Genomic DNA, 27,660 nt, shown 5'->3' on the forward strand with positions numbered 1-27,660 from the left:
TGACTTATGCCTCCTCATCCAAACATTTTTTGAATTTTAGCTTTTGCCAGACAGTCACATCCACAGGAAGCACATACTGAGTATATGGACTCCTACCATGCATGGACTTCCAACCTTTCAAAACAATTATCTGAGAATTATCAACATTGTGTGGCTGTATTTTTGGTATTCACAGCCAGTGGCTTAGACTCTCCACTAGGAGCATAAAATTATCCCTTGCCTTTTTTGCCTTGCAAATTCCATTCTCTTACAGACTGTTATAGTTGTACACACAATTGAATGGAAATCTGTAATGACAACAGTTCCACATTTTAATGCAACTTTGGAGGTTAGCTTGCCATCTGCACTCAACTTAGCAGCTGAATCTAAGAGATCCCATTTGATTTTGATTTAATTTATTATTGTCACATATATCAGGATATAGCGAAAAGTACTATTTTTAGCACACCATACAGACAAAGCATACCATTCATAGAATACAAGGAAAAGAGAGGGTGCAGAATGTAGGATACCAGTCATTTTTTATTTTAATTTTACTTTATTAGTGTCACAAGTAGACTTGCATTAACGCTGCAATGAAGTTACTGTGAAAACCCCAGCTGGAGTGTGGAGAAAGATCAACTTAATATATGGTAGATCCATTCAAAAGACTGATGGCAGCAAGGAGGAAGCTGTTCTTGTGTTGGTTGGTACGTGACCTTAGACTTTTGTATCTTTTTTCATACAAAAGAAGGTGGAAGAGAGAATGTCCAAGGTGCGTAGAGTCCTTGATTACGCTGGCTGCTTTTCCAAGGTAACAGGAAATGTAGACAGAGTCAATGGATGGGAGGCTGGTTTGCTTCATGGACTGGGCTACACTTGCAACCCATTGCAGTTTCTTGCTGTCTTGGTCAGAACTGGAGCCATATCAAGTAGTGCATCTGTAAAAATTGTTGTTGCACTTCATTGTTATGGAACCAATGTGCTGTCAAAGCGTTATTTGCCATGATAGTCAACGTTGACGCTGGCAAACTAAAGTTCATGGCTTGTACCGCAAAATCCAAATTCAGTTTCTGAACTGAAAGTCCTTCAGAGGTTACTCTTTACCTTCGGAGCTCTGAAGATAGTGCTGATATTGTGAAACTCTATGCTATGCCGTTCCTTCCCAAATGTTGCTACATCCCAGAACTAGTACTGATTGGAATTTCATGTTTGTAGCATTTACTTCTCCAGTTTTGACTTCCGGACGTTAATCACACTAACTCTTGGAATACAATACAATACAAATGCCCTGACTAACTGAAATTGTTCCCTGTTCCTAAGATAAATAAGTCCATTTTCATAGATGTCACAAGGTTAATTTTCTGATTTGAGTTTCAATCTATTTTTACTCTTGGATTTTGTGGTGTGTGTGTGTTATTTAAGAAAGGGAGAATTTACATTTATATAGCGCCTTATCAAATTCTCAGGCTTATTCAAAGCAATTCAGTACTGGATTGGGATTGTCATTGGACTCGAAATCCAGGGCCCAGCGTAACATTCTGGGGATGCAAGTCCAAATCTCACCATGGCAGGTGAGGACATTTGAATTCCATATATATATCTGGAATTAAGTCTAGTGATAATTGTTAATTGTTGTAAAAACCCACCTGGTTCATTGATGTTCTTTAAGGAAGGAAATCTGCCATCTTTACCTGAAGCCTTACATGTGACTTCAGACCCACAACAGTGTGGCATAGCAAACCACTCAGTCGAAGGGATGAGGCAATTAGGGAGGGGCAACAAATGTAAGAATTTGAAAAATAAACTCTTCTATCTGACTATTGCTGGGCACTATCTTTATTTTTAATCATTTGTGGGAAATGGGCATCATCAGCATTCATTGCCCATCCCTCATTGCCCTGGTTCAGAGGGAGTCGAGAATCAACTACATTGCTGTGGCTCTGGAGTCACATGTAGGCCTGACCAGATAAGGATGGCAGATTTACTACCCTGAAGGACCAGTTGGGTTTTTCCGACGATATACAGTGGTTTCATGGTCATCAGTAGGTTTTTAATTCCAGGTATTTTTAAAATTGAATTCAAGTTGCACCAAGTGCCATGGTGGGATTCAAACCCAGATCCCCAGGACATTATCTGAGTTTCTGAATTAATAGTCCAGTGATAGTACCGCTCAGCCAAGGACACTGATCTGTGGAAGAGTAAGCTTGCTGGTACAATTGCTAATTGTTGTAAAAAGTGAGGTACTTGTATGCAACTCCATCTAAACCAATGAGTGGTCGTCAAAATTAGGCTGATCTGTGAAGCTTTGCAGTCAGGTCAGTCCAGCTGAAAACAGACAACATGATTTACAACCAATTTGCTGGAGCAGAAAATCCAGGACGTAACTGCACTATTTAATGATTTCAAGCTTTTCATTCAAAAGTTTTCCCTGTTTGAAAATCTATTGAGACTGGCAGAGTTAGGCAAAGCTGGGCAAGATAAATCCTTAGGATGACGAAGACGAATGGGGTGAATTCTCCTCAGATTCCATCAGGATGGGCCATCAGGCCGCACTTCTGATTCTACCCTAATAATGCAATGGGATTATTGAGTTCATGAGGAAGTCCTGTGGTGTCCAATTCCAAAATCCCATTGCAAAGGCACCAGAAGCTAAGACCTCATTACTGGAACTTTCTCTGCTGACGTCCTGACTGAAATTGTGCAGGGTGGCTGAGGAGAGTAAGGTCGATAGACCTTGTGATAGCTCAAGGAGTCAGAGTTTTGGTGGCAACAGACATTTTACATGTGTTGTGTGGTGTCCAGTGTTCTTTTCATCATTTGTCTGAACAGGAGACTCTACTGACTGCCATTGATATATGTTGATATATGATACTCAACCTGTCTGACTTTATGTATCACCTTTCCTGGCCCAGGGATGGGACTTGAACCAAGAACTTTTAGTTTTGAGGTGGGGATGCTATCCACGGTGCCAAACTATCTCCCATAATGGCCTCTGTATCAGGATCTTGCTGTTATTTCTAAACAAGTGGTACATTGTCAGTAAAAGTTGTAAGAACATTTGGTAAAAGTTGATCATTTTGAATCAATTACATTTTAATCACCTCAAGTCTATGCATTTACTGATTTTTAAACATCAAAGTGCTGCAATTAAGCAATGACAGATTGCATTTTGCTGTCCAATTATTCAAACAGTAATAGCATGGCCAATACAAAGGCCGCTCTGTGCTTCAAGATAATATAATGTGTGCTGGGGGTTTTTTGTCACTGAGTCAACAACTGCATTACAGAGCGTGAGGAATCTCAACCCTGGATCAATGAATCACTGTCTTAAAAAATATCTAATTGTATACCATTCTATTGGTTCTTAGAAAACACCTTAAAAATCAATGCTCCATTAAAACCTCATCAACTGAGAAGTAAATCTGGTGTGCAGCAACTCAGTGTTGATCTAAAGCAACAGCAAAACTACTCAACATGAACCCTCTTATTTTTCGTATGAATAAACAAAACTCCTTATCTTCTTGACAAGGTGGCAGCATGCCAGGTGTGAAAATGTGCTGTTCCTGGGAAGGGTTCATTGTGCTCCAATAGTTCTCCTCTCTTCTGAAAATTATTACTCACTGTGGGATAGGGTTGAAAAGAGAAGCAACCATGCTGAATATCTCTCATGCTCTACACGCGCACACACACACAAGCACACGCACTCCTGCCACCACACAACACTTGCCACGCACCATTCCCACATGCACTGTGCTCCCCTTGCACACACACCATTGTTTGGAAAGAAGGTGTGATAGTGGAGTGACTGCCTGATGTACACAACCTGTTTAATTTTCCTCTCCCTCAAAGTCAAAATTTAAAGTTAAGATTACCCTCACTTTTTCTAGCACGAATCAGCAGGTGAAAACATCAGTCTTTTTTTTAAATTCCTCGCTAACTGGCACTGCCGAGACTAATGTTACCCTGCTGTCATTTTATTCAAGATCAGATAATTCAGATAATCCAGATCTGAGAGAGAACGTTAGCTTCAGTACCTGGGTTAAAGGGGGTAGAAATCGTATCGTGGTTCCTGCTCCTGATTATATATGCTGAAATATTGATATTTTTGGCCTCCAGGTCAAGACAATGATGTGGATTTTGGGGCAATGATAACATTAAAGCTATAAGCATTCACTGTTATTACTTGGCAATTTCTAGTGCTCATTGTTAATGTTGTAAATGCAGTGACAATTGAGTCATGCTCTAGATATGAGTAAGAGTCTCTGGTACTAATTGGGGAAAGGTTAGGATACACACATAAGAACCCGTTTTCACCTGTGTTGGAGGAGGGGAGCTATGCAGAAGGGAAAAGTAGTCTGCTCTTAGGTTTATTCACAAATCTCAGTAAAACCTATTATTTTGATGAGTATTTGCTACCCATGGCATGTACTGCTTAGGCACCATTCAGTAGTTTTGTAGAATTTACCAAGAAGTCTTGAACTATGTACATCTTTACAGTAGAGGTACGGAGAAGGTTCTACGGCATGTCCTCTCATGTTGCTACCTAGCTCTGCATGACTAGGTCAGATGCCTTTACATCACCAGTGAGCAGTCTCAGATTAGCCCATAATGAACTGGATCTTTTGACTACATCTATATTGAAAACAAACTGGATCCGGCTTCTTCCTTTGCCAGATGGATATTCATCATCCATCTGGCAAAGGAATGTTCACTCTTGCACATTTGAATGAAGAAATCCAGAGGTTGCTGCAAGAGAATCCCCATTCATCCACAGGGTATGCTGCAGCAATTCTTGCTGATAGGCTGTGCATTGAAATTACTGCAGAAAGGTGAATTTGCTCATTAGTACAGTGTCAAAAAAGGCTGAAAATATTAGGACTGCTGCATTGAGGAACTTATAAATTCTTTAATGAAGTAGTAAGTGCTAATTTCTACCAACCAATCTTTACAAACCTGAAAAATGAATTTTCAAGTATGGAGTCTTATTCCCTCAGGATAAAAATAGTGTTGGTGATTTTAAAACAAAGGCCAAAAATTTATGCTCTCCAAGACAGGTTCTCAGGCAGGGGAGGAGTGTAAAATTGAATGGACAGGATTCCACTCCCTGCCCTGCCCACCTCACAAAACACCCCTCCCAAATCCATACGTAAGTTCATGCATGGGCAGGCTGGGCCTCGGGTGGGAATCCTGCCCTGGTCCATAAGTGGCTGCTTAAAGGCCTATTCCCACCCAGCCTCCATTTTTAAGCTGGTGGGAATAGGTTCAGGTAGAGGGGGAAACAGACACAAAAATTCAGGCAGGAAAGGAGAGTTGCCTCACTCTGAAGCCCCCTCAAGAGTTGGGTGCCCTCCCTGCTGGGACCTTGGAGCTTTTGGGGCTCCTTCCCCAACATGCCCCTGGCTTATCACCTGACTCCCCAATTGCGTCCACCCCCTCACCTCCTCCCCCAAAGACCCACCAGGACATCTCCTACCCTCCTGCCCTTGGGACTTGGTTCCAGGCAGAGTGCTGCAGTACCACTTCTGGCCACTGCAGTGCTGTGCCTGGCAGAAATGGAGAGCTGATTGCTGACAGGCGTCTCGGATGGAATTTCTATCCAAGGACAGGGGCAAAGCCTACCCGCGGTCGATCAGTGTTCAAATAAGCATTAAATAATGGTGGGATTTCTAAAGTTGGAGATAATGCGTTACATACTGATCACTCATTCAAGTTCAACCCAAAATTTTTAAAAACTTATTCTGTTTTTCTCTTTTGTCTCTCTCTCTTAATTCCATTTGTGTTTCCCAATCGTTGCTTTCTAAACACCATCACCTGGAAGTTATCTTCGAAGCCCTACACCATCCTGACTATTGCGTTCCTTCACTGTCACTGGGTCAAAATCCTGGAACACCACCACCCCCCCGCCCCCCCCCCTTCTCCCGCAACAGCATTGTGGATGTACCTACACCACGTGGAGCTGCAGCAATTCAAAAAGGCAGCTCACCACCACCACCTCAAGTACAAGTAGGGCAATAAATGCTGGCCTTGTCAGCAGAGGCTACATTCCTTGAATGAATAGAAAGAACATCCCTTAAACCTAAGTAATATTTACTGTTTTTTGTGTGTTCTGGTTTGGACTCTGTGTGTCTCAGTGAAGATTCTGCAATCTAATTGGTTACACAGGATTGAAGAGCCACACTGTTCCTTGCCCTGCTCACAAATTCTGCTAATCCTCTGTAAAGGTCCCATATTGGAAAGGTGCCAGATTGGAAGAAAATCTGTATTGAGAATCTCGTGAACATTGTGACCATTCAGCAAGTGCTGTTCCTTTTGCTGACCATACAATCAATACCTAGATCAGCATCTGCTATATTGCTTTCCAAGATCAAATTATCCCCTATTTCATTACAGGAAGCAATATACCAGTGTTTGATCTTATCATATCTGGGCATTGAAATTTGATGTCACTACATGAGTTTTCCAGGAAAGAATTAGACTCCTAAGCCCACACTTTCTTATTTCCAGGGCATCTTACCTGGCGGGGGGGGGGAATATCACCCCAAATATACATGGGGATGCCCACCTTGGAATTCCCCACATAAGAATTGCAATAGCAATTGCTCAGGAACTTCAAACTTCCTTTGGATAATTGGGCAGCAAGGTGGCACAGTGGTTAGCACTGCTGCCTCTCAGCTCCAGGGACCCGGGTTCAACTCCAGCCTCGGGTCACTGTCTGTGTGGAGTTTGCACATTCTCCCAGTGTCTGCATGGGCTTCCTCTGGATGATCCCACTGAGATGCAGGTTAGGTGAATTGGCCATGCTGATTTGCCCCTTAGTGTCCCATTAGCCAAAGGAAATGTGTGGAATTATGTGGATAAGATGTGGGGCAGGGATACTCTGTCAGAGTCAGTGCAGATTCAATGGGCCCCATGGACTATTCTGCACTGTAGGGATTCTATGAATTGTCCTGCACTGGGAACTATCCAAAACTCCAATTTAAATCTTAAACTTTGGATTGGTCTGACTATCTCACAATAATAGATATCCAAAAATAGATTAAAAAACATTTCTAACTCCTGAGTAACTGATTCCACCTCTCCAGATCCTTGTGTTACTCTCCACAGTGTCCTAATCCTCCATGAGAACCCATGACTACCCCACCCCACCCAACCCTGACTGGCCTCCCCACTTCTGACTACCCCTCCACCTGACCCGGAGTCAAGTTTCTGTCACCCAACTAACAGTTGGATCCCCACCCATCACCTGTGGGGCTCTTCCCAACCTCCCTTGAACTGCAATAGAAACCTTTGACCAGACCCACCCCCTGTTATCCTCCCCACCCTTGACTAACCCCTAACTACCCTCATCCCACTTACTGCCTACCCTATCCCTGCCACAACACTCTCCAGCCCCAACTTCCTTCACTAACCACCCCCCCTCAACCACCCAAACCACCTCTGATCACATCCCAGAGTGACAACCTCCCCACTGACCACCAACAACTCCCTCCACATTGACCACCCAAAGTCATTGACCATCCGTCCAACCCCAACTGTCCATATCCCCCCAATCCCTGTCAACCACGCGTCCCCCATTCTACCCATTTATCTACTACCCAGAGTGTCTGGACATTCACAACTATCTGTTAGCGCCATCAAAAGGGGTCATGTCTTCCTTACTTTCACCTCGCCTCCTTCGACACAAGGCCTTGTGAACCCACTGCACTCCACCTTTCTCACACGGCCTGAGTTGGGAGGTCGGATGAGAAAGGCACAGCTAAATTTTGGTGTAAGTAAATAGGAGTGAAGTAGCGATCTGACGCTGATTGCCAATCTACAGATGTTTTGGCCCTTAATCATTCAGCATGGTACGTGCATATTCCACCTACACAGGGCTCATTTTAATTAATAGAGTATGATTTTTTAAATTTGTCTGTCGATAACAGCGCATTAGAAAGCTAACAGCATTTGAACAAAAGCCCTAGTTAGATCCAAATTGTAGAGGTGACCACATCTGAGAGAATGCAACAAGGTTGCCATAGGAACTGCAGACTTTCCCATTGCTCTTGGGAATCTCCTTTATGGATCAATGATTTCTAAGGTTAATGACAGCATGCTGCGATGAACCAGCCTGTGAGATCTAATCACCGCCAACAGGGTTGACATTTTTTGGGTTTGCTCAGGTTAAGTGTGCAAAACAGCTGGGCTGATCTGATGTTGTACAGCATATGCATTTTTATTTTATTGATAAGATTTTGAGCACTGCTCGGGGCAACTCCAGGCTGGGAGTGATGGCTATCTTATAACAAAATGAAAAAGCGCAGTCTTGGCTGTGACAACGTTGCTGAAATAATATAAAAGAGCTTGGTTAGTGAGGATGCCTTCATTAAAGATCTAATAAAATTAGATTTAATGCTGATTAAAAACACCTTTCCTTTTCCACAGTTCATTGTTTTCAAAACTACCTGACAAAAGCCTCCCCAGGGATGATGGATCTCAGATCTCATTGCTGTTGAAGCCAGCCTCAGCTTTGATATCTGGTTTTTCGACTAGCTCATCCGCTTCAGAACTTGTTCATTAAATTCCAAAGGTGTTTCAAAACTTGACAAGGATGTATTCTGTATTTCTTCTCGTGAAATTTACTCTGTCCTGTGTCCGACAGTACTTGTGCAGGGCTGGGGATGTGCACGAGGTAGGGGGGTGTGTGTGGGGATGGGGGTATGTGGGAGGTGGGGAGCGGGTAGCAGAATTCTCCCCTGAACAATATTTGGCAGAAACCTCAATATTCTTTTGTCAACTGGGGTAACATAAATATTTCAATTACTTTGTAGTTCCTTTAATCCAACAAAATAAGTCACTCCCCCCACTCTACTCAGGGAAAGTTCGTCACCAGTTTAATTTTTAAAATATGTCTTAGAAATTGTCACTTTGAAAGCAGTTTAAGAAAATCAATAAACAGTATTGGATTAAATTAACCAAGAATTTTTGAAATAAACCTTAGATCAAAACTGTTAAATTCAGAATGGATTACATGATCTTGAAAATGTGGGATTATATTAAAATATCTGTCTTTCAATAATATCCACTGCTAATGCTTTGATTTGATTTATTATTGTCACATGTATTAGTATACAATGAAGAGTATTGTTTCTTGCACGCTATACAGACAAAGCATGCCATTCATAGAGAAGGAAAGGAGAGGGTGCAGAATGTAGTGTTACAATCATAGCTAGAGTGTGGAGAAAGATCAGCTTCATATATAGTAGGTCCATTCAAAAGTCTGATGGCAGCAGGGAAGAAGCTGTTCTTGAGTTTGTTGGTATGTGACCTCAGACCTTTAACTTTTTCCTGATGGAAGGCGGTGGAAGAGAGAAGTCTGAGATGTTGTAGAGTCCTCGATTAACATGGTATAACTTTGTAATATCTCAAGCACTTGACAGCCATTCACTTTTTTGAAGTTTAGTGATTGCTTTTATGTAGCACCTCAGTCAATCCTTTGCACGAGGTGAGTGACTGGACGATTAATTCAGCTGAGAAGATTGGCTTCAGTACCTCTGTGTAACTCGGAGCAAGTTGGATAACCTGTCAGCGTTGTATGCGAGCTGAGGACCTTGTATTGTGTGCCCTAGTGGGGAAAAAAGACTGAAACCTAATCGCATATCTGGCATATTCTGACATGGAGCTCTGCAAAATCCTAAATCTATAACACTGATGTGCAATGAATTTCAGTGACAGTAGTAGCAGGCTAGTCATGGATGTGATATTCAATAATTAGGTGGAAAAGAGTGTCATGTCATTCAAGCCCATCCAGTAGATTCTGCTAAAGAGAAGTCCGTATACTTCTGACTTTGATTAAAATTAAAATCTCAATTCACACTGATAATTGAATTTTAATATATGTTTGCCAGACCTTATTTGTCTTCAGCTACATTAGTATTTAAATAACGACATGTAGCATATGTACAAGGTTTCATTATGAACTAGAATATTCCACGACAGACATCGCCAAAGATTTTGATGGGATCAGATAAAGAAGCTCCTGTGAGTCATTTGTGAACACCCTTTTTCAAAGATCTAGCACCTGAGTTTTATTTTTAAAAAACTTGTTAAATGTATATCCGATGAAATGGATGCTTGCCAGAACCTAATGCTGTATTTGTTGGCCATTGCCCTCACTCAATTCTGAATGGCAAATTAGCTAACGGGTGAATAATTAACACTGGGAAGTGTGGATTGTGAGTAACTTGCAGGTTTTGTTTTGTTGCATGCATTACTTTGCCATTAAGCAGATCATTTGCTGTTTTCAAAAAAAAAACACAACTCATGAAAACATGAGCCCGGAAGAGTCTTAGTAGATATTATTCAGCAGAGATGTCTATGTGGAAAAACCTTACACAGTACAGGAGGCATTATCTAAAAGCTTAGAGTTCCCTCAGAATAACGTGGCTTTGTTGCAACACTTCTGGAGGAAGATACAAAGGAGTTTCCTGGAACCGTTACCATTGATGAAAGCTTAACAAAGGCAAGAAATTGGTCCACCTGAATCTTCTGTGCAAACTTTAAAACTGGAGCATTTTTTTGTTATACCTGCACAGAATTATGAACATACTAACACATCCTGTGCCCAAAAAGCAGGAAGACATGACACTAAGCAGAGAAGAACCATCAACTTTGTTAGTTCAGATCTCTCATCAACTTCTAAAACAAGTAGGACGAAGTCCCAGAGAACTGAAACAAGCTTCCTAATTAGTCTGCCTTGGTATGTGCCCGCCCCCGTGGCCACATAGGATCTGCTTCCAGTTTCGGCTGGCCTGACTCATTCCTGACCTCACCACCCCAAAGTGAAGATCAGGTTTAATGAGATCTTTTGAAACCAAAATGGATATATTGAGTCATGATATTTCCCGACTCAAGCTATCTGTGGCACAAATCCGGCCATCATTACCTAACTGCCTTTCCTCAGATTCGTCACAGTTCAAAGCAGAAGACAAGGAAAGTGGTGATAGTTAATGAGGAGGCTGTTAAGAACCTAGCTGCTCAGGAGTCAGAGCGGCAGCTCTCAGAATAGTAGCACAGGCAGCCCTCGAGACATCCCTCTCCTTGCAGTACACCATTGTAACATGGGAAGTAACAAACTCAAGTAGCAAGGCAGCCTGAGACTCCTGAATGGCTATTTGGCCCATCATTCATGCCTACTATATTCCCCCAACGTAATCTAAAATCGTATTTCTCTTTGATTCCCATTCTCTTTCTTTTCCAGGCAACCATCTTGATTCTCAATTTAAATAATTAATAATATCTTCATGGGTTGTGGGCATTGCTGGCCAGGCCAGTGTTTAATGGTGATTGCTAATTGCCCTTGAGAAGGTGGTGGTGAGCTGCTGCCTTGGCCGCTGCAGTCAACATGGTGTAGTTACACCCTTAGTGATATTAGAGCAGGAGTTCCAAGATTTTGACCCAGTGACTGTGAAGGAACGGCAGAACCAAATTCTGATATCACAATAGTTTTGGACAGAAAATGTTACATTCTAACCACACTCCACATGTAGAGAATTCATTTATAAACATTAATCTATATAATTCTTGACCGTTGTTTGGGTAGGGGGCTTCTACTGGGCACAATGTACTCTGACCAGAGGGCAACCCCCCTGAGCCCACAGTGGTTGCCAGGGACTCCCTGGTGGCCTTGCAATGTGGCGTAAGCATCACCAGCGATGATGGGAGGGAGTCATTAAGTGGCCATTAATTGATCACTGAAGGGCCTGAACTGGCCCAAAGGCAGGTGGTAGTTTGCCATATATCCTGTCATTGGTAAAATTCCAGCAGAGGCAGATAGGTGATGGGCAAAGTGCCCCTGGCTGTGCCAGGCAATTGCATAACCTCCAGCCTGCCAACTCGCACTGGGTTGGGGGGCACAAAATTCCGGCCATTGGAATTGGTCATGATCCTAAATGTTTATATTAGATCATCCTTAATCTTCTCAGCTTTGATTTTTTTTTGAAAATATCGATAACTTTTCAGGTTTTGCTTCTCAAAATTGACTTGTTTCCTCCAGATAGTGTCTTCACAATTGTACATTGCATCTTTAATAATGGTTAGCCTGAACCCATGGCTTAGGATCTTATACGTTAAGCGTTACCTCCTGTTCTATAGCTACAGGTCTAAAGCTCAGGATTCTTTCCAATTTCAATGGTCTGTGTATCTTCATGATGAAGTTCTTAAGCTATGCTATTCTGTTAAAATATATCTTGACTGGTAAGATTCTAATATTTCAGTTTTACTTCCAAGTGTGTTATTTTGTTTATTTTTTACTTTGAACTGCATCTCCCACGAGTCCTGCCAGCCCTTGTCTTCCTGCGGTTACTAATTCCAAGTAGATTTTGTCAACTTTCAATATTGTTTCTATGCTTTCTCTGTAACAGTTAGTAGTGAGCCCAAGATCCTCCCCCCCCCCCCCCCCCATGGGACACCACTCACCCTAGGGAATGTCTTTTTATCCTGCTTCTCTGCTTTTTGCCCTACAGCAACATAAACTTTGCTTTAAGCTGTGCTTTTGATATTGTAACATGCAAAATGTGTTACAAAAATGTTGTCAAACAACATTTAGCACTGATCCAAATAAGGAGGGATTAGGTGAGGAGGCCAAATAGGTAGGCTTCAAAGAGTCTCTTAGAGACAGAGATATGGTGATGTTTATGGAGGAGGAATACAGAGCATAGGGCCTTCGTAGCTGAAGAATGATCACCTGTGGTGTAGTGATAAATATTGGGGATGCTCTAGAGGCCAGAATTGGAGGGGCAGCAAGATCTCAGGTGGTTGTAAGGCTAGAGCTGGTTACAGTTCTTTCCAAGTTTGATACTACCCTGATTCCATGTGCTTGGAATTGACCCTTAAGTTATTATACAGGTAGTCTATCTGGTTCACTGATGTCCTTTAGGGGAGGAAATCTGCCGCCCTTACCAGATCTGGCCTGCTTATGACTCCAGACCTACAACAATGTGGTTGACTCTTCAGGGATGGGTAATAAATATTGGCCTAGTCAGTGATGCCCACATCCCACGATCATTTTTTTTCAAATAATAATGTTAATGTTAAAACAGTGGGTGCCTTTACTCAGTTGGCCTATGGAGGAACTTTGCCATCCAAGGCTTTAAATAATGCAGCCGTGACTGTACTTGCCAGACCCAATATAGTTTTTTATTGTCTGAAATTGAAACCATGGTGTGAAATAAATTGAGCTAACCACTTCTGATTCTACTTCAAATAATTCAAAGCTGTGAAGAAATTTTGAAGGGATAAAGGGATGTAGTTTCACATAAATCTGAGTCAGTATCTGACAGCTGCAAATGTAATATGTTACCTGAACTGAGACAAATGCTGGTCTGTTTAATACTTTTATTATCAGATCCAGCTGACGTGTCTGGGACTTGCTGTTTTTTATCAAATGTATGAAGGGACATTTTCTCTCAATTGCCCTCCTAATGTTTGAGCCTTTCTCTGCTGTTGCATCTGATCACTTCTGGTGTTTACTGTGACTCTTAATTGTCCAGAAGTATGTTTTCAATTTCTTCTTATAACAGAAAATTTGATTGAATGTTTGCCTGTGCGGGACTGAAGTGCAATGTAAACACACAAGCTGTTTTATTCTTTCTGGCCTGAAGAAAAATAACTTAGTCAAATATTTGAGCGGACAAATGTAGAGTTAGCAGGGAGCTGTTTTCAACAAAGTTAGAAGAAGTTAATTGTGCCAAAGGTGTTATTAGTCCACAAAGTCGATACTTTTAATAATATTGTCCTATCTGTTATTCAATTTTCAATCCATCAAATCCTACTTTTAAACAATTAATTGTGGCGGCGGGGAGGGGGGTGGACAGAGATAAAATGATGCAGCTTGACTGTGGCCTTGTATTCAATATTATTGATGCACTCAACGCTTCTTGAAAAATGGCTGTACTAAGGTGAATATTGTTGGGTTGTAAATCGATTCCTTCAGAACCTTACCATAGCTGTTGATCATTGTCAAGCTGTACAGAGCTAGAAGACATTCTTTCTCATCAACGCCCTTTGAAATTCTGTGAAAATTTTCTACAAGTCTCCAACCATGTTTTCATGACCCAGGTTTGTACCCACTTCTCTCCTCACTTGCCTTTTGTTCTACTCTCTGCCCTTTTCCTCATCAAAGCCTGACAATGGGGTCGTGCCTGTGATTACAGTACTCCACCCTCTTCCGGCTTTTCGGCCTCTGAATTCCAATGCATTTGGCAACTTCATCCTTCATTCCCAACTCTTTAGCTTCAGTGTAAATGCTGCAACTTTGTTCCAATTCTACCCACTACAACAACACCAGCACATCTCCTGTGTTGGTATTCCAATCTTCTCTGTATGGTCATGTTTGGCATGCCTTTAGATTTCATCCATGGCCCCATCTTTTCCCTATTTGCATGCTGCCTTTGGTGACAACACCCATAGTCACAAAATCAGTTTTCCTACGCATGCTGACAACATCCAGCTTCAACACCATGCCAATACCCTTGACTCCTCAAGAATTTATTTGAGCTCAACATCAGCAAGAGCAAAGTTATTCCACTAGGCTTCTGCCTAAAGCTTTGCCTGCACCTTACCACCTAACTGCCTCTAGCTACTCTTTACCTACTTCCCCAGAGTGATGCTGATTCTGTGAACAAAGTCAGACTGTCCTGTTTGAACTTGAGCTAAATGTCAAACTCCTCTGCTTTTCCAGTACTGAGACAGGCTATATCCTCCACCATTATATTGAACACATCTCCAATCCAAGGCAGTCTATATTCTGCATCACAACATTGAACACCTCTCAGCAGCGAGACATTCTACATCCTCCACCACAACATTGAACACCACCTCTATCACATCTTGATTGCTATTGAAACCTTTGTCCATGCCTATATCACCTCCAAACATGTGCTGGTAACCTAACCATAAGTTCTCTTCTCTCCTTCATTAATTGCAATCCATATCAAAACTTCAAAGGCCAAAGTCCTAACATACTAATTTCTTACTCCCCTGTTACTTTGTGTGTCAACTTTCACTGGTTGACTATCTGCCCATGCATAAATCTCAATATCCTTGTGCATATTTACAACTCTTTATGCCTTACTCCTTTCAACTTTCACAATCTCATTCAGTACCATTAGTCTGCCTGTTTCATATCCTCCTACCCTTCTTTACATTGTCCTTTCTAGCTGCCTCCGTTTTGGTTGTAAACACCTCAGATGTTTTAGCCCAGTACTCCTGAAGCATTTTAGCTGAAACATGATACCTCTCCAACCACCTTCAAAAACTTTCCCAAAACATGCTTTTTGATTCAAACCCTCATTTTACTTCCTGTATTTCTCAGCTGTGGTCATTTTTGCCCCTGCACAGTACTTTAGTATTTGAATATACTGAAAGCATTAAACAATTACATTTTTGTTGTTGGTGTCATAGAGGTAGAATTATGACAATTCTTCATATAAATTGTCGCATTTCAGAGGCCATTAAAATTACTATCATGGTTACCGAAAAAGGGTTTTATTTATTCACCTAATATTTATTTTCTTTTCAATTTTCAGAACCTTGTTGAGTTTGCTAATAGTGTGTGGGAGGGTGGGCGAATGACAGACTCAGTTTTGAGCAACATCAAGCGCATTGTTAATTTCTTCTCAGTTCTCTTTCAAGATCCTATTCAATCCGCAGTATTTTCATTTTTAAAAGAGCTTGACGTTTGACGAGGAAGTTTTACACCTGTATTCAATTGGTTGTGAGGCAACAATCACTAGTATTGATTTGGAGGCCTCAGCTTTCTGACTAATGCCTTGTAGCTTGCTGTGATAGTAGCAATGAAGCAATATTGTCAGCATTTTTAACTTGATAAATACCAACCAATAAATTGTTGCACCATTGAAATATTGGTGCTGTAATAAATTTGCATAGGGAGCAAATGGTGAATCTAAAGTGATCGCCAGCTTGCTGCAGACTGTTTTTGCTACTCATGATTTGGGGATACTTCACTCTGATTACATTGAAGGTGTCGCTTTTGATTAATTGAATTACTTTTTAAAAGTTGTATTTACCCAAACCAAATGCCTCACTGTTGTGTGTGCCGGTGCATCTTTCTACAACGAAGGGAGGAAATCATAAAAAATATGCAGCACTGTACAGAGAGAGCCCTTTGGCCCATCTTGCCTGTTCTTGTTCTTGCTGAAGCAATCCAAAACTAATCACACTGTCCATTATTCTACATCTTTGATTTTAAATGTTTGTGCTGTTCCCTTAAAAACACAAGTACCATTTCGTCAACCAATTCCTATAGCAAAGCGTTCCATGCTGCTAACAACTCAGTGTAAAGACATTTCCCTTAACTATTCTCCTCGACAGTTTTAAATTGATGATCCTTGTCACTCAATGCCCAATTAGAGCAAATGGCTTTTCCCTATTCAACCTAACAAAACATGTGTAGATCTCCAGTTAGACTTCTGTCCAATGAAAATTCCATTACTTTACCTCTCTACTAGTAACTATAATTTCCTATCCCTGGCATCATTTTTGTGAATTTATATTGTATGCTCTTTGTGACGTTAATGCACATTGTGTAATAAAGGACTGGATTTTTACAGAGTGGCAATGACTCCAGAGCCATTTAAAAATGGCAGAGGGGACCCAATTCTTGCATTCCCATCACAGAATCCCTACAGTGCAGAAGGAGGCCATTCAGCTCATCAACTTGCACCAACAACAATCCATCCAGGCCCTTTCCCCATAACCCCGTGTTTCTACCCTGCTAGTTCCCCTGATACTAAGAGGGAATTTAGCATGGTCAATCAACCTAACATCTTTGGACTGAGGAAACCGGAGCACCTGGAAGAAACCCACAGATATGGGGGGGCTACATGCAAACTCCACACAATCACCTGAGGTCGGAATTGAATCCGGGTTTTTGGTAGTGCGAGGTAGCAATGCTAACCACTGTGCCACTGTTCCCATTGCTGGTGACCCAGTATTTGCTAGCACAGGATAAGAGTAGCAAGCTTGTACCCCTGAGTTGGCATCTCTTAGCCCACCACAACTTCCATGAGTTGGGTCAGCTTTTGCATGACAGAGGACCCAAATCACTTCTATGATCCCCATGCCCTCTCCATGCCAGCTCACACCCCTACTGTCCATATTAACTCAATACCAACTCATGCCCTTTCCATGCCTTTTCACCTAGTATGCACTATGTAAATAATCCACGAGCTGTATATTAACAATTGCCAGCACGGAACTGCTGAGAAGGGTTTAAAAAAAAAAGCTATTTGCAAATATTCTTTCGAAATAAGTACTGCCATTCCTGTAACTCTATCAGTGTCCATTAATGTGTCAGTAACATAAGGGGGATTTTCCACTCCTGTTATCGGGGAGGACGAGGGGAATTGGCAACGGGAACAGATGATCGTGCAAGCTTCTCAAAACGTGTTTTAGGCTGACGGGATTCCTGTTGCAATTGTTCCCGCCTCCCACCAATGACATCAGGGGTATCCTGACGTTCAACATCGATTCCCATTTGAATATATTTAAATATCATTATCAGGCCTTGACACCAGATAGTCCCCCAGTGTTAAGTTGCCCATTCACATGGGCGTGAGGGCACACTGATGTGAATCATTACCGGTCCCTATGACATGCACCTGGTGAGCGGAACCTGCTGGAGGGCGGGGGGCACAGCTGAGTACAGACCCCAGGAGAAGAGAGTCAGACCTGGGCAGTGCCTAACACTCCCTTGGCACTGTCTGTCCAGGTGGTGCTAGGGGGGGTGGTAGTTGTATAGGTGGGTGGAGAGTCTCTGATGAGAAAGGGAAGGGAATTCTGTGGTCGGGGTTTTCTGGGAGTTGGGGGGGGGGGGGGGAAGAAAGTTGCATGTGGTGTTTGCTGGGGCTGCGGTGGTTCTATTTTTTTCTTTTTAAAATGCCCCCCCCCCCCCCCCCTTTCAAGTGACACCCGATATTTTAAATACATAAGTTACCAGAGGGGGTGACTCATTCAAAACCTGCCCCACCAGTATGAAACTTGCCCTTTACCTTTTTATTCTACTTAATGTCTAAAATTACAGCAGAGGAAGCCGATGGCTTCCATCCCGCTTTTCCTGTCCGCTATGCCACTCTTCAACAAAAATGAGAAAATTCTGTCTTTAGGCTTCAACTTGTCCAAGTCAACATTGAGCCATTGCTAAAGGAGGTCACAGAAAGAACAACTTGTGATACCCACTTAATAATGTCAGGCAACCCTGTGTCTGTGTGGGTTTCCTCCAGATGCTCCAGTTTCCTTTCAGAGTCCAAAGATGTGCGGGTTAGGTGGATTGGCCATGCAAATTGCTCCTTAGATCAGCAGGGTAAATACATGGGGTTACAAGGATAGGGCCTGGGTGGGATTGTTGCCTGTGCAGGATCGATCAGCCAAATGGCCTCCTTCTGCTCTGCAGGGATTCTATTCTATTTCACAGGAGAGCTCAGCATGAACTGCTCAAATATTTCTTTGTTGGTTTCTAAGCATCATGCACACCCTGTCACTTCCTCCTGGGAATTATTATTGTATATTTACTGACTGAAGGAATGAATTGCTTTATTAATGTTCAGATTTCTGTTGTTTACAATCATGTTTGTCATTTCTATGGTAAGTTTCAGGCATGGTTTTCTTACCTGTGCATGTACATAAAGTCAACAATGTGACTGGTGCCAAAACAATTGCCGGTAATGCCTTCACTGTTGTTGCTTGCAGGATTTCAGTATGTGATGAAGATAAATTCCGTCATAACGAGTTTATTGGTGAGACCAGAATTCCACTGAAAAAATTAAAGCCAAATCAAACGAAGACTTTCAACATTTGCTTGGAGAAACAGCTGCCAGTGAGTGTTAACCCTGTTTGCATTGAATACTTAGTTGAAGGCCATAAATGTAAGGTCTTCATGGTCAATAACCGACTAGATACTCGCGTTTCCTTACAGCTCTCAAATAACAATGTACCTTAATCCCCCTGCTATGAAGCACAGGATTTGTTCCTCTGGCACACATGATGTGTGATCTGTGCTGTTTGAAATTATGGCTGTAATATCATCAAAAGTTATCCCATTTTTTCTGCATTTTCTTCCCACTAGGCAAGATAATAATGAAAAAGGCAGGTTCTTTTCTTAGTGGATGCTCATAGATTTTTATGCACTTGTCTCAAAAAGCCATAGTATCCTGGAGCAGTTACAAACATTAAAGGTTAATTTTATTGCTGGAACTTTCTCTCAGGGATTTTAATCATACCACATGAAGAGGTTTAAACACGAGAATAAGTTTATAATGACGGACGTGATGAGGCTTTTGGTTTTCCCCAATATTTAACTGGAGAAAGCAAGGGTTCTATAGAACCCTTACAAGCAGAAGGAGGCCAGTCGCTCCATTAAGTCTGCACTGACTCTCCAAAAGAGCAACCCACCCAGGTCCACCCCACCTCCTTTATTCCCGCAACCATGCCCAGTCTACCTGCTCTACATATCTTTGGACTGTGGGAGGAAACCGGAGCACCCAGAGGAAACCCACATGGACACTAGCAGGACGTAACTCCACACACAGTCGCCCAAGGCCAGAATGGCACCAGGGTTGCTGGAACTGAGAGGCAGTAGGGCTAACCACTTGGCCACCATGCTGCCCACTCATGCAGGACTTGATGGGAGATAAAAACTGTCCAGACAGGTGGTGGGGAATTAGAACTGGAAGTCCTCAGCATAATTGGGGAAGCGGACCCCATGCCAGTTGCAACATGCAGATCAGAATGAGGAAGTGGGAAAAACAGAGTTAACAGTGGAGAATGGGAAGAGATGCTGTCATTCTGAGATAGGTAAGAGTGAATCCAAGAAAGAATGGACCAACTGAATGAGACAATGGAGGAGACATTAGGGGAGAATAGAGTGATAACTGTGCCACAAGAAACAGGGCAATCGTGAGGAATGGGGAAGGATAGTACACTTAGGTCACAGAGGACGTGATTTGTGACTTGGATTGGAGCAGTCTGGTGAAGTGGCAGGCTGGAAGTCTATTTGGCAAGTTTCAACAATGGAACTACTAGAAAGATTGCTACAAATTTGGGAAGCACCAATAAACTTGAAGACTTTGGACAGGAAGGTAGATTTGGAGTTGGGTATTAGCTTACAAGGACAAAGGAGTGAAAGGATGGGCTTTTTGAGGAGGGAGAATGTTGAACATGTTGTGCAATTTGGTTACCAGTCTCTGACATTATTGTCAAATGTGTTTTGCAACTGATACTTTTCAAAATGAATTTGAGAATTAATTTCCCAACTATGTAACTTTATTTCTCATTTAGTCAGTCTCTGCTGACAATCAAACTTTTTTAATGCTATTTTTTAATCTGTGACAAAGGGAGGGAGAGGAGTTGCAATGTAATTCTGCCTGGGTTAGGTATGAAATGGGTATTGGGTATTGTGCTAACCCATGTTTCCATTGCAAAGCAGTCTCAGAGAAATTACAGCAATGTGGCAAGCGCTCTTCCTTTATTGTGGTGGTCTGTTTCTCCCCCCACCAAAGATTGACCCAATAAAACTGGCTTCACTGTTTGAAACACAATCAGAATGTTTCCATCATCTCAGTGTGCCACATTAGAATTCCCCAAACCTTTGTGCAGCAATCAGTTGTACATCATTAAGTGTCATTTACTTCATTCTTCCTTTCTGTAAATCCCTTTTGGTTTGTGACAAGGTTGTGAAATTTTCCAGCATGACTATTTTCAGGGTACTTGATTGATTGTGGCCTCTCTTCCATCTCCGAGGTTTCATCCGCTCAAGTAACAGGCATAATGACCACAAATTGCTGCAACAGTCATTTTCTGCTGAATGAAAAAATAAATGAAATTGTTGTTAATGTGCTCGACATTCACACAGTTCCTCCCGTTGAACCCCTATACACATATAGAAAACATTTCAATATTCCTTTCTTCACTAGCCAAGCCTCCATACTGTCAGGTATTTTGCTCTTAGTCCTTTGTGAATGTTTGGTTCCGGAAACAAAATTTTGGTGATTGTGCAAAAACAGAAATTATTTTTCAAGCTGGCCTGGCTTATACGTGTTGGCAAGAATAAGTCTATAGCGCTTGGAAAGTGCTGCTCTGCCTCCATTCCCTACTATTCCCTAAATGGCTATCAACTTTCCACTATCTGTGTTAAGAGTCAAGACTACAAATGGGGATCAAATCCAGAGAGGGCCTGGGAGAGGAGGGATGCTCGTGGTACTAATCACCTTGCCTTGTGGATGCCCAGGTTCTCAAATAGCTGCTTCGTGCCTCAATGCAAATGCCCATCTCTGGGTCAAAGCTCTGTAATATAATGGGTTATTGGAGTGAGAGCCTAAGTCTATGCAGCCATTTGTTTTCACGCATACACTACATTCCGGGTGATGTAATCCACACTGCCATCCTCAGCATAAGTGCTGGAGTGAATCTGGCAGAGCAGGATAGGGAACGCAGTTGTATCAACAGGGAGATGTGGGGCAGTTGCAGTCTGAGAGGAAGTGTGTCCTTCTACCTTCACAACTATCCCAAAATGCTCCTCAGCAATAAAGTCTCTAAACCTCAGTAAGTGAGTGAGTGAGAGTGTGAAAGAACCCTAAAGCTGGGACTAAGGCGCACACGCATATGCTTCACAAGCACACAGCACACCCCAAACACACACATGTACATGACACGCCACATGCACATGACACAGCACACCATGCACACACATAGGTAACCTGTTTCTGATCCCACTTTCATCTGAATTCTGCTGAAGCCAGTTCAGGGCCTGTACCACCAGAGGCAAATACAAGATGGCTGTTTCTTAAACCCAACCTCTTAGCTCAGATCCAGTTCCTTTCCCTTTCTCTGGTGACAAGGACTTGGTCTAGTTTGTCTCTCTCTACCTCTCCTATATAAACAAAAGGACAACAGAGATTGTTGATTCTTCTGCTTTGCACTTTTAAATGGTCATTTTTAATAGTTACTAATTTTAAAAAATTATCAATTCATTGCTTTGTTGTTTTCTTTTTGTTCAGTAAATTTCCAAATGTTTTCTTCATACTTTAACTTTTTAAAAAAAAGTTTAACATTGTGCCAAACTGGCCCTCAGGTAGCTGCTGCTGGATTTCTTGCTGAAAGGGAACAGAAGGCTCACAAGAGTCTGATTGCTTTTTGGAGGATTGAGAAAAAAGGAGCTTTTTTGCTCCAGTAGAAATGTGAAACATTGAAGTTGCATGTCAGACAGTGTCTGTACAGGGGGGAAAAAAAGTGCCAGTGACCCCTTTGTCAGAACAAGTGCAGAACGAAAGCCTGAAGAAATGAATCCATTTCACTTTCCGCAGAATGTTTCTAGCAATTTCTGTTTATATTTCCCATTTCCAACATCTGCAGTACTTTGCACTCCTGTTGTCTGCTTCATGCTGACATTTGTAAGGGTGTTTTATTTCAATTTAAAATGAGGAAATATTTATCACTCAGTGCAAAGCGTAATTTTTAAGTCAATAAAGCCCATTTGTGGGGCCAGTAAGAACACATTATTGAATAGATTGGTGCTAATTTACTGGAAGGTTGTATCCTTTTTAAACTTGAAAATGAAACCAGGAATCATGTTTCAATAAAGTATGTCACCAATAATTTGAGATGTCCTCATTTGTAAACGGGGTTATTGTTTGTGGTGCTTGTGGTTATGAAGTCTTTTGGATGTTTAGCTTGCAGATCACATTGGGCCAAGTTCAAAGAAGTGAAGTTGGTTGCATGAAGGACCCAGTTGTGTATAATTGTCTAACAAAACCAGGGTTGTCAAGTGTGCCATATTGAAATCTGAACTTTCAACTGGGTTTTTCAACAAATGCATGGGGTACAAAAGCCAAGAAGTGTTTTTTGTTAAACCTATAAAAATGTTTGACCACATCATGAGACTGGTTCTCAGTTCTGGGCACTGGAAGAATGTGAGGAGAAGGTTAAGGGATGAGTGTAGGTAATGGGCCCAGAAACAAGAAAAGTACGAGGGCTCATGATTTCTACCCCTGGTCCTCACTCACATTACCATTTTGGTATAAAAGGCAGTATCCTTCTCTGATACAAAGAGAGGAATTTTCCTGTCCTGTTTTTGAAAGTTCAGTGATTCTGGAAACAAAACACAAAGTAGGAAAGATTTACCATTGCTTAGCAACAATGATCCAGTGACACAAAGGGAAAGTCAGGAGTTGAGAGAGGAGATGTTGAGAGTGAGTGTTTGTATCAAAGAGCGAAGAAAGGGATTTTTACCACCCCCCCCCCCGCCCAAGAAAAAACCTAACTGCAAGGCTAAAAGGACATTAGTTAACTGAGTAATCAGTTATGGGACTCAGTGAAGTGATCAGTTTCACAAAGGTGCTACTCAAAGACTGAGTTGCGGTGGGTCATTTTCTTCAACTGCAGAGCAAAGAGTGAGTTTATGCATTTTTCTTTGGAGGTCGGGTGGGGGGAAGAGAGGTGAGCAGCATCAGTTGAATGTTTAAGAATTCACCAGAAGAAATCTGTTTGCAAGTGTCAAGTTAGTGGCAACTCTTCACTAACGTATGTGTCTGTGCAGAATAATTGGAAATTGAATAATCTTTTGGCATGTGTATACAGATCTTTCCAACCTTTCTTTTTTTGTCTAGTGCGATATGGTTCACTTTTTGTTTTAGTAAATATTTTATGTTTTGTATTAAAAGTTCATCAGCAGATCCCTGTGAATTTGTTCAGTAACTATCCTCTTTTAAAAAAAAAGTTAGGATCTATTGAGCCAGGTTTCACATTGGGATCTGATTTGTCCAGTAATAACATCAACTGGAATTGTAACATTGGGCAGAATTTTGCCATTCTTTTGATAGTTTTATAATGGGTGGGAAAAGCCAATGGGCTGACTTACATTTTTAATGGGTGCTCCGATGTAGTAAAAAGATTGAACCAACACCCCCCCCCAAACACGGAACTCCCCCCACTCTCCATGGAGTGCTGGGGGCAGTGCCCAGGCAAGACGACCTCCCCGCCCCCCTCCCCATCCCTGGGACTGTACTCACCTGTGTACCTCCTCCAGGTGCACACCATGGGGAGTTTGTTGTGATTCATCCCCTCACGTCGATGTGAATGGACAATTCAACATGGGAGGGGGACTATCGGGTGTAAAAGCCTGAGAAGCATATTTAAATGAATGTAAATAGCAAACCTGACTTTTACAGTCAGGATTCCCGTTATGTCGTGGGAGGGGTGGGGGGGGGCGGGGGCAAGGACTATCTTTCAGGGAAAATCCCATCAATGTAAAAGCCTGTTTGGGACTCCCCGTGCCATTCTCCACCCACCCCCCTTGCCATTCTTGCCCCCAAAAACAGGAGAAGAAACACCCCAACTTCTCCCCATCCACCATTGTATCAATTATTTAACATAAATTCAACTCAAGAAAGCAGAGTGTGTGTTCCAGTTCTTTTGCAAACCTGGGCACTTACTGTTTCTCTGTGTGGCTAAGATTGCTATTCAGCAAATGATAGATTGAACATTCTACCTCCTTGCAGATAGACAAAACAGAAGACAAGTCACTGGAGGAGCGTGGTCGGATCCTCATCTCTTTGAAGTACAGTTCACAGAAAACTGGGCTTGTGGTTGGCATCGCAAGATGCGCGCACTTAGCAGCTATGGATGCAAACGGATACTCGGATCCATATGTAAAAATGTAAGTAACAAACTGTGACTTATAAATAAGGGGACTTGCAACTTCAATCTAAAAATCATAGCTCATATCAACAAAAGGAAGCTTGTTTTCAAATGCTGCCCCCAGGTTCTTGTGAAAGACCGCACCAATTTGTTGAAAATACTCAGCTATTACTAGATTGCCTTCAGAACATTTTTACTCCATTGGGAAAGTTGTTAGTGTGCAATTTCAGAACGTGTTTAAATCTGAGAAATGCTGCACCCATAATAATGCGCGGTCAGTGATGCATTACTGACATTTCATGGGCATTGTCAAAAGCTGTTGCAACCATTATACGAAGTAACGTCATCAATGCATTTTGACTCAATCATTGAAGAAGTCTCTAGTTAGCAGTCCAGTGGGAATCACAAGATAAAAGCTTTTTTTTCTTCCCTGACCTGGAGGGGCTGGGAGCTTTGAAGTACAATAAAGTAACATGGCTTAAATTTGTTTGAGTTTTTCAAAGTGGCTGTTCCATTGTTCAGCCTTTCATCTCTCTCGCTGCAATTGTCTGTCAATTGGCACCTGCTTTAGTTAAACCTTTGTAAGTACTGAGTTTGAAATTTATTGAAGCCTTCCTAAACAATCCCAATTTTGAGACAATAAACACAATTTCCCCATAGATTTAGTTTAGCATGATGGACCATTTTGCCGTTTCCTTTCCAAGTGTATATCATTGGGAAATTGTGCAAAAGTACTGAGCAAAGTTTACGTTACACTGATCTGGCTCAGAACACTGAGCTGGATGGCATGGTGGCATTGTGGTTAGCACTGCTGCCTCACAGCAATAGTGCCAGATACCCAGGTTTGATTCCTGGCTTAGGACACTGTCTGTGTGGAGTTTGTACATTCTCCCAGTGTCTGCGTGGCTTTCCTCCGGGTGCTCCGGTTTACTCCCATAGTCCAAAGATGTGTAGGTTAGGCGGATTGGCTATGCTAAATTGCCTTAGTGTTAGGGAACCTAATAGGGTAAATGCATAGAGTTATGGCAATGGGGCCTGGGTGGGATTGTGGTCGGTGCACTTGATGGGCTGAATGGCCTCCTTCTGCACTGTAGAATTCTATGGTTCTAGGACTTGCATTCTTATTGATCCTTTCAGAGTGTCGTGCCATCCCAAAGCACTATACAGCCAATGAAATACTTTTGAAATGCAGTATGTGCTGTAGTATAGGAAATCTGTCTGCCAATTTGCATCAAGTGAACTCCCACAAACAGCAACATGATAAACAAGCAGGTCATCAGTTTTGATGATGTCAGTCAAAAAATAAACATTGGCCAGGACAATTGGCAGAACTCACCTGCTCTGGAATAGTGCCATAGGATTTTTTTTTCAATTCCAGCTGTCAGGTAGATGGCATCTCCAACAGTGCAGGACTCCATCTGTACTGCATTGGAGTTTCAGTCTCGGGTGTTCACAACATTCCAGTCCAGAAGCAAACATGCTATAACTGGGCCAGAACTGACACCGCCAATTAGCAATTGGCTTATATCAAAATAAAGCTTTGGTTTTCAGTATTATTCTCCGAAACCCCAGTGCCCTTATGGATAAGATTCACTTGCATTACATGTGGTTGGTAATTAAATGTGTTGTGCCTGCCAATCCATCTCCCTGGAATCCAAAATATATAGTGAGCTCACTGCAACTATTAATCATTTCAATATCCTGTCACTATAAGAAGTAAAATTATAAACCTAATAAGCAATAAGAAAGCATGCATGTGTTTACTCTGCATTCAACTGGCACTCCGCATTGCCTTAGAGGTTTAGTGCACAGAGACTTTGTAATAAGTTCTTTTATTTACAATTCCAGGAACAGAAATGTTGTAGAACATTGTGGAGGGCCAATTGATATTAATTTCAGTACTTATCAATCATTTGTTACCTTTATACCTTCCCCTGTTTGCTGTTCCTCCACTTCCCCAATTCACTGTGAATCAAGTGAGCAGAATTCTCGGGTCACCCCCGTTGTCTGAATCTATTGCGTGCGAGAATGGAAAATTTGGCATTCCAGCCAAAACTCTATTCACTTTTCATGGGAAAACCTTGGCTGCTCACAAGAATGGAAAATTTAGGCCAATGTATGGTGGGGTTCAGAAGCCGATAGAGAAAATCATGTACATGGTGTCCAATGTATTCTCAAATTGTCTTTTTTTATTCATTCGTGGGACATGGGTGTTGTGGGTCCATCTCTAGTTGCCCTTGTTCAGAGGGCAGTTGAAAGTCAACCACATTTCTGTGGCTCTGGAGTCGCATGTAGGCCTGATCAGGTAAGAATGGCAGATTTCCTTCCCTAAAGGACATTAGTGAACCAGAAGGGCTTTTGTGACCATTGACAATGGTTTCATAGTCATCAGTAGATTCTTCATTCCAGATTTTTTTATTGAATTCAAATTCCACCATCTGCCATGGCAGGATTGAAACCTAGGTCCCCAGAGTTTCTGGATTAATAGTCCAGCAATAATACCAGTGGGTAAGTTTACGTGTCATAGTCATTTAAGCTCCCAGTCTATTGGTTAGCACTGCAACAGTACACCTTGAGGAAGACTGTTGTGTCTCTAACAATGAGAGTGGTGCATTTGCTGAAGTTCCATATTTAATTGTTGAAGCCAGTAGTTTATTTCAGAGTTACCCCATAATACGGTAAGCAATGGTGACCTGACATTGTTACAGCCATAAAATCTGGATCAATATACTGAGCCCTCAATCTCTAGCCTGAGCCTCAGTATCTATTGCCTTTTTTTTAATGTCTCCATTAAATGTATCAATCCTCAAATTCAGGCACCACCACCTTGTCTAATGGCAACCTACTTTTGCAGATATTGAATACAGGAGTTGAAACATCTTGTTGAAGTTGTACAAGACATTAGTAAGGCCACACTTGGAGTACTGTGTACAGTTCTGGTCACCCTATTATAGAATATTATTAAACTAGAAATGATTTATTAGGATG

The 27,660-nt window shown here is 41.9% G+C and overlaps 1 protein-coding gene across 2 annotated transcripts in view; it reads left to right on the plus strand.

Annotated features, from left to right (window-relative positions):
- Positions 1-27,660, plus strand: part of LOC145357375 (double C2-like domain-containing protein beta) — a 300,330-nt gene that overhangs the window by 179,450 nt on the left and 93,220 nt on the right. For both annotated transcript variants that reach the window (XM_080210683.1, XM_080210684.1), the window contains 2 exons: positions 18,730-18,856; positions 24,534-24,691. In XM_080210683.1, the coding sequence (XP_080066809.1) occupies positions 18,730-18,856; positions 24,534-24,691 (285 nt within the window). The remainder of the gene's footprint in view (positions 1-18,729; positions 18,857-24,533; positions 24,692-27,660) is intronic.

This window comes from Carcharhinus amblyrhynchos, chromosome 23, assembly GCF_965287045.1.
Source record: "Carcharhinus amblyrhynchos chromosome 23, sCarAmb.v2.hapA, whole genome shotgun sequence".
Classification (NCBI taxonomy): Eukaryota; Metazoa; Chordata; class Chondrichthyes; order Carcharhiniformes; family Carcharhinidae; genus Carcharhinus; species Carcharhinus amblyrhynchos.